This window comes from Copidosoma floridanum, unplaced genomic scaffold (genome assembly GCF_036245765.1).
Source record: "Copidosoma floridanum isolate Cflo_tuat_1 unplaced genomic scaffold, Cflo_Japanese_pri ptg000030l, whole genome shotgun sequence".
NCBI classification, from domain to species: domain Eukaryota; kingdom Metazoa; phylum Arthropoda; class Insecta; order Hymenoptera; family Encyrtidae; genus Copidosoma; species Copidosoma floridanum.
The window spans coordinates 10,483,922-10,490,928 of NW_028321907.1; the positions used below are offsets into that span (position 1 = coordinate 10,483,922).

The 7,007-nt window shown below is 39.1% G+C and overlaps 2 protein-coding genes across 3 annotated transcripts; both read left to right on the top strand.

Moving 5' to 3' along the window:
- The first annotated feature begins 1,217 nt into the window (after window positions 1–1,217).
- Ugalt (UDP-galactose transporter) lies at window positions 1,218–3,165 on the top strand. 2 transcript variants are annotated; one of them, XM_089596975.1, is made up of 4 exons: window positions 1,218–1,406; window positions 1,498–1,617; window positions 1,714–1,928; window positions 2,122–3,165. In XM_089596975.1, exons 1-4 carry the CDS (start codon window positions 1,400–1,402, stop codon window positions 2,743–2,745), a joined length of 966 nt encoding a protein of 321 aa, XP_089453101.1. In that variant the 5' UTR covers window positions 1,218–1,399; the 3' UTR covers window positions 2,746–3,165. The 2 variants fall into 2 exon arrangements, with proteins under 2 accessions (XP_089453101.1, XP_089453100.1); XM_089596974.1 differs by lacking the exon at window positions 1,218–1,406 and having other exon boundaries at window positions 1,485–1,617.
- A 327-nt stretch (window positions 3,166–3,492) lies between these two features.
- Taldo (transaldolase) lies at window positions 3,493–7,007 on the top strand. Its single transcript, XM_014353686.2, has 6 exons — window positions 3,493–3,791; window positions 5,230–5,350; window positions 5,424–5,663; window positions 5,744–5,869; window positions 5,949–6,085; window positions 6,171–7,007. The coding sequence occupies exons 1-6, from the start codon at window positions 3,689–3,691 to the stop codon at window positions 6,446–6,448; spliced, it is 1,005 nt and encodes a 334-aa protein (XP_014209172.2). The 5' UTR covers window positions 3,493–3,688; the 3' UTR covers window positions 6,449–7,007.

The window sequence follows — 7,007 nt, forward strand, 5'->3', positions numbered from 1 at the left end:
ATTAGAAGAAGGTTGCGCATGTTCAAGTTTACGGGGTCACCAATATGGCTATCAGTGATGCCATGAAAAGAGAGAAAAGGTTGTTTGATGTTTCGTCCCGGGAGCACGCCAGGACTCATCAGTAAGGCTGATGACGTGCTCCCTGCCTTAGACACCTATATCGGTGGGGATACCCTAGCTCAATCTTAAACGCCCTTATATATTAACCAACATGAAATCCGGGCACTTGCGAGAAGGTCGAGTGACATGGTTAGACGCCTAGCGGATGGTTGGAGAAGGACGGAGAGCCGAAGTGTACGTACATGTGTGTGAGAGGGTCCCCACAGATTATTTGGATCAGCGCCATCTAGCGTTGCGGATTTCTGAACTAAAAAGTGGCCCTAAACTTTTGAACCAGAGCTTTAGCGCTTAAAGCCATTTAATCAAGTATAAACCAGCCGCAACTCATTTGATAGCTATAAAATAGAAAAATAACAATACATATGTTTTTGGCGGCAAGTTAACAATCTATCTTTTGCTCGAAAATTTATCTTCAAAAGTACAAATACATAGGAGGTCAATTTTTTGGTAGAAAATAAATTGTTAACTTGCCGCCAAAAACACACGTATCGTTTTTTTTTAATTTTATAGCTTCATCATGAGTTGCGGCTGGTTTATAATTGATTAAATGGCTCTAATCCTGATTGCTCTGATTCAGAATTTTAGGAGCCACTTTTGGCCAAAAAAATCACGACCGCTAGATGGCGCTGATCCAAATAATTGTTGCTATTTACAGTAAAGTCACTTTATTAATTATAAACCAGCCGCAAATAATCTTACAAATAGACGATAAATAGTTGACATTTTTTATGCTACTTGCAGCAAGTTTACAATTTATCTTTTACCTGTAAATCGACCTTGAAAAGTATAAATATTCCACTTATCTTGTACGGCTTATAAAATCTACCATATTTACAAAATTACAATACTTTAGACCTTTTACCATTAACTCACGGAAGCACAGCCCTTTAAACTAAATTGGAACTATAAAGTTAAACGGCTGTGCTTCTATGAGTTAATGGTAAAAGGTCTAAACTATTGTAATTTTGTAAATGTGGTCGATTTTATCCAAATTTTGTCAAATAAAAAATTAAGTACCAGCTGCTGCTCTGCAGCCGAAAGTTGGCTTATTACGGGGCGAAAGTCAGGCCAAGCTGCCTGAAGCTGCGCCCAAGGTGGCAACCAAGCTTGGCCCAAGATGTGGCCCACTTTTCATTTCCACTCGGGCAAGTAGAAGCAGCCAAAAGCCAAAAGAAATTAAGTAACGATTTAGATATCTGGGGAATGTAAGATACCGCTTTATTCAATGTATATGAGATAACAGCAATTTTTATCGTGCACACGACGCTACAGGCTTACTATGAAACGTGAGTATTTATTTACCTTTGACAGTATAGCTGGTGAAGCTCTTGAATGACAAAGTGTTTGGATATTATGGTTGTAAAATGTGTTGCACAGAAAATGCCCACCTGCTCAAATATATTAGTCTCGTTACACTCACGCTGCAGAATGCCCTGGTTGGTCTTAGCATGCGATACGCTCGCACCAGGTCAGGGGACATGTTTCTATCCTCCACAGGTGTGTACTAACATATTTTAATTACTCCAGGCAAAATACTTTGTGCATGTGTACCATTTAAACATATATATATATTTTTTTTTTAATACCATACAGCTGTTTTCATGGCAGAGGTGGTAAAGCTGGTAACGTGCTTGTTTGTGGTGTATTTTGAAGAAGGTAGTTTTGTTAAATTCCTCAGAACACTAGACAGTACTATTATCAAGCAACCTAAAGATACTCTAAAAGTCTGTGTGCCCTCCATGGTTTATGTGATTCAGAACAATCTGCTGTACATATCTGCATCTAATTTGGATGCAGCCACATACCAGGTATTGTCTAATTTTGTTATTATGGTGATTATTTATGCTTACAATTTATTAAAACTTAAAACAATAGTTTGCGCTGTCTTTTATATTAAAAAAGTCTTTTAGTTACAATTAAATGTTCCAGACTTCTTTACATGAAAAACTCGATCATTGCAAGCCTCATTATTTATGCAATGTGATTTAATGTATGTTCTAGGTGTCCTATCAATTGAAAATTTTAACTACAGCTTTCTTTGCGGTTGTTATTCTAAAGAAAACTCTAAGAAGGATTCAGTGGGGTGCTCTAGTGATACTTCTAACAGGTGTGATACTAGTGCAGCTAGCTCAGGGTGGCCCACAAACTGTTCCATCAGGGATTGAACAGAACCGACTGCTAGGCTTCACTGCAGCATTAACCGCCTGTTTCCTGTCTGGCTTTGCGGGTATATATTTCGAAAAAATTCTCAAGGGATCTGAAATCTCCATATGGATGAGAAACGTCCAATTGAGTCTTTTATCTCTGCCAGTCGGCATTTTGACATGTTACTTGAATGACGGCAAAGTCATACAAGACCAAGGCTTTTTCTATGGCTACGATGGCTTTGTGATATATCTTATTGTGTTGTCTGCATGTGGTGGATTAATTGTTGCAATGGTTGTCAAACACGCGGATAATATTCTAAAAGGTTTTGCGACATCTCTCGCGATCGTGATATCATGTGTAGCTTCAATTTATCTTTTTGATTTTCAATTGACGCTGCAGTTTACGTTGGGTGCAGCACTCGTCATTTGTTCTATTTTCATGTACAGTCATCAACCTAAAAACGATAGAATAGTTTAACTTTTAAGGTGGTATGAAATTTGTACATTCTTTGGTTTCGTTAAACGAAACGTTGACGATTATATATGCCTTGTAAAATAATCCAATACATCTTTAGTAGCCATAGAATATTTTAGTTGATAATTTTTTACGAAATTTTGATTTATTTAACTGTTGACATAAAACTCAATATATCTAGATACTAACAATTTCTTATTAGCGTTTACATTGTTTTTTTAATATAAAAAATTTTAAAATCTAATTTTTTTAAAGTTGGAAGGGAAAAGTCGATAGGAATCGATATTAATGACAATCTAACTATAAAAGGGACGTCTGCAATTTGATTATGTATAAAACTATTTTTGTACACTTAAGATAAGGAATTGTATATAAAGAGCATGCATAGGGAGTCTGTTGTATGATTGTTTTAAGCATGTTGTACTTAAGGTAAATATTTGTATGATTTAATAAATAAATTTATCTAAAAAAATTTACTTATTTAGTTACACTTATCATGAGCGAATCAAATAATAAACTATCGGTTTCCGTGATAACCATTGCCATGAAAAGGTTTCTCTGAACTTGAATTTACAAAAAATCATACAAAATGATGGTAATAACTGAACTCCGCTCGCCCAATATATGTATTGGTACGCTTGAAAAAGATGAAAAATCATCTACGTCTTAGGCGACTCCACAATCTCTCCACATTACATTGCTTGTTTTATATACACGCGTACACTATACAGAAACGATTCTTTCTGCTCAAGTACACGAGTATCGCGCGACGCGCGTCAGTGCCGCACTAGCTCCAACGGATATACTCGCGATATCAAACTCTCGTTGTCCTGATATCGGCATTAATTGCACACTTACGGAGCGAAAATCCCGATTTCAAAAAAGAAAAGCCCAAGTGTACAGTACTGTATCCCTAAGATATCCAGATTTTGGAAAATAATCGAATATGAGCGAGCCACAGTGCAAAAAAACCAGGATGACCTCGAACTCCACGTTGGACCAGCTCAAGTCAATGACTACCGTAGTCGCCGATACCGGTGATTTCGAGGGTAAGCTGGTTTTGTATATTTTTTCCTTCCACGTGAACATTACAAGTGTAATGTATTACTTATGTTGGAGTTTGGGCCCCTTTTTTCATACCATGGCGAGAAAAAACGGGTCACGTGGACTATGAGTCGTAGTTAACATGGAGGGGGAAATGCTATTCTATTTTTTTTTTTTTTTTTTCACTTCACCGTCCCCTCACTGCGTCCCCGCAATGGCAAACATGTTCAAGAAGGAGCAAGTTAAACTTCTCGCCGGCCGATTATCAAAAACCACCTATCGTTAACGATTTAATTTTATGTTCCGACAACGAGCACACACAGAGCCGCGTAAACGGGAGAATTTAACTTTTAAATGCGCAAGTTGCTCACGTCTTATAGACACTATCCGTGAACTCGTTGGAAAATGACTAGGGAAAAATTTTCTAACCGATCTCTACATGGCCTCGACGGTTCGCGGCGATGAAACAACACTAAATAAATGCTCTTTCTGTTAACGATATAAACGCGTCTTTATCACGTTGTATACATACACCGCATCCTTTTGGATAGGTGTGGATATAATATGTTTGTCATTAGTAAATAAAATGATGGTGCTTGACTCTATGTACCACGAACTACTGTAATGGAAAATTTATCATTTCGATTACGTAAGTTTCGTTCCCTCCTCGATCGGTTGTTCGAACTGTACCTATATTATAATCGCTACAACTGTGTACACTCGTATTTGACTAACTTTATAATTCTTGGAAATTTAACGTTTAGAATAATTCATTGCCGCTTCCAATTTCGGTTTGATACATCGTATGATGTGCGAGACAATTTTGTTTGAATGCGATAGCTGTTTTTTTTAATGCTTTTCTTCGTGACAGAAACAATTATGTAGCAAAGTAATTAACAATCAAGACAGCCTTTTTGTATAGAATCTCAATCAAACGCTCCGTTAATAACGAACTCGATGGAATATCAATCGTTTAATTTTAGTTGCTTGTTAAGTACATCAAACACGCGATGCTCCCGGCGTTCGCTGGATAGGTAATAATAATATGTACATCATTTCCTTGTACACAAGCTGCACAACACGCTCTCACGCACGCACTTGCGTGGAAAAATCGATATCATTTTTCTTCAACATTACAATCTGTAACTGTCGTCCACTGATGATTGTTATGTATAATAAAAATTAACAAATAAATCAAAAATAGTAACTTTACTGCCGTTATATCCCACTAAAATGTAAATTAATTTTAAAAAATCGTTATCACACTTTTTCAACGCTGCACACTGCAACATGACACAAGAGTTACATTTGCGATGGCAAACATGCGTAACTTTTATCTGACACGTGTGTGCTTTGAAGTGAAAAAAAAAAAAAAAAAAAAAAATTTCAAAGTTACCTACTGTTACGGTTGAATGATGTTTTAATGTCAACTTTGAACCTCAGCTATGCAACAGTTCAAGCCAACAGACGCGACGACGAATCCATCACTCATCCTGGCAGCGGCGAGCCAAAAGAAGTACGCCCACCTCATCGACAAGGCGGTACACTTGGCCCAGAAATCCAGGTCATAAGTTGTTCCCTCGAATCTCTCTTCATTATCCATTCGCACACGTCTTACCTCCCATGCGATATTGTAGAACGTTGCAGGAACAGATCGAGGCTGCCCTGGACTACACCTGTGTGCTGTTTGGCCTGGAGATCCTGAATATCATTCCAGGCCGCGTCTCGACGGAAGTCGATGCTCGTTTGTCGTTCGACAGCGTGGCGAGCGTGAAAAAGGCCTGCAAGCTCATTGCCCTGTACAAGGAGTTCGGTATCGGCAAGGAGCGCGTGCTCATCAAGCTCGCCTCCACCTGGGAGGGCATCCAGGCAGCCAAGTGAGTCGAGGGTGGTTTGTTTTTTTTTTCTCGCTCGTTCGAGTTCTCCTTCGTTCGGCAATAATGTTCTTCTGACCCAGGGAACTCGAGGAAAAGTACGGGATCCACTGCAACCTGACGCTGTTGTTCTCGTTCGCCCAAGCCGTTGCTTGCGCCGAGGCTGGAGTCACTCTCATTTCTCCCTTCGTTGGCAGGATTCTTGACTGGTAAGTATACTGCATACGGCTTTGTCCTCTTGGTAATCGAATTCAGAATTTCACCTGGAAAATGGTTGTGAATTTGCAGGTACGTCGCCAATACGGAACAGAAAACGTTCACAGGCCCAGAGGACCCGGGCGTCAAGTCTGTCACGAAGATCTACAACTACTACAAAAAGTTCGGTTACAAAACGGTCGTGATGGGCGCCTCGTTTAGAAACGTCGGTACGTGTGCAAAACCTCAAATTGTATCATTAAACTATGCAAGGTCGGACAATAGACAAGGTTGATTCATTTTCAAAACTTTCAGAGGAAATCAAGGCCCTGGCTGGCTGCGACTTCTTGACCATTAGTCCCAAGCTCCTGGAAGAACTGGGCAAGAGTACCGAGCCCCTCGACAAGGCCCTCAGTGCAGAGTCCTCCCAAAATACGGAGTTGCAGAAGATCAAGCTGGACGAGGCTGCATTTAGGTGGCACCTCAACGAAGACCAGATGGCCACGGACAAGCTCAGCGACGGTATCCGCAAGTTCGCCGTCGACATGCGCAAGCTTGAGAATCTCTTGCGGGAAAAGATCGCACAGGCTTGAATGAAATATTACTTGTCATGCATTTATTTTGTGTATATTACAGCGGAAGAGATATTATTGTATGTTACATTGCTTGTGTCGAGTAGAGACACACATACGTCTATAAGAAACGATCGTTTGCAATTGTGGACAAAAACGTCACAGCAAATCTCTAGGAGGTTTCACGTACACTCGTTTGTTTTTTTTAATTTTTTTATTTTTTCTTGCTTTGGCCAAATTTGTGTATATTAGGTATGTAGGTAGCCCGGTCGTGATATCTAAATAAAAACGCATAAGGGCGCACAAAAACACGTACTAGTGCACAAAAACACGTACGAGTGCACGAAAGCGCGCACACAACAAGTTGCAAAGCAGACAATTTTTATTTCATTTACTTAAGTGCAGCTTATAATTGTTACGTCGTTACGTGGGAAAGAGATTTGTTCAAGAGACTTTATACATATATATTTACTTTGGATTTTATCATTTTGTAGTAATCATAAGTTTTTATCACAAGTAGTGCCGTATGGTCGATTTTATAAGCCATATAAGACAAGTAGAATATTTATACTTTGAGAGG

Coding starts and splice junctions, on each gene's coding strand:
- Taldo (XM_014353686.2), top strand. CDS start 3,689: ATGAGCGAGCCACAGTGCAAAAAAACCAGGATGACCTCGAACTCCACG. Junction 3,792..5,229: donor CGATACCGGTGATTTCGAGG/GTAAGCTGGTTT, acceptor TTTGAACCTCAG/CTATGCAACAGTTCAAGCCA. Junction 6,086..6,170: donor CGCCTCGTTTAGAAACGTCG/GTACGTGTGCAA, acceptor CAAAACTTTCAG/AGGAAATCAAGGCCCTGGCT.
- Ugalt (XM_089596974.1), top strand. CDS start 1,485: ATGTGTTGCACAGAAAATGCCCACCTGCTCAAATATATTAGTCTCGTT. Junction 1,618..1,713: donor CATGTTTCTATCCTCCACAG/GTGTGTACTAAC, acceptor AATACCATACAG/CTGTTTTCATGGCAGAGGTG. Junction 1,929..2,121: donor TGGATGCAGCCACATACCAG/GTATTGTCTAAT, acceptor TGTATGTTCTAG/GTGTCCTATCAATTGAAAAT.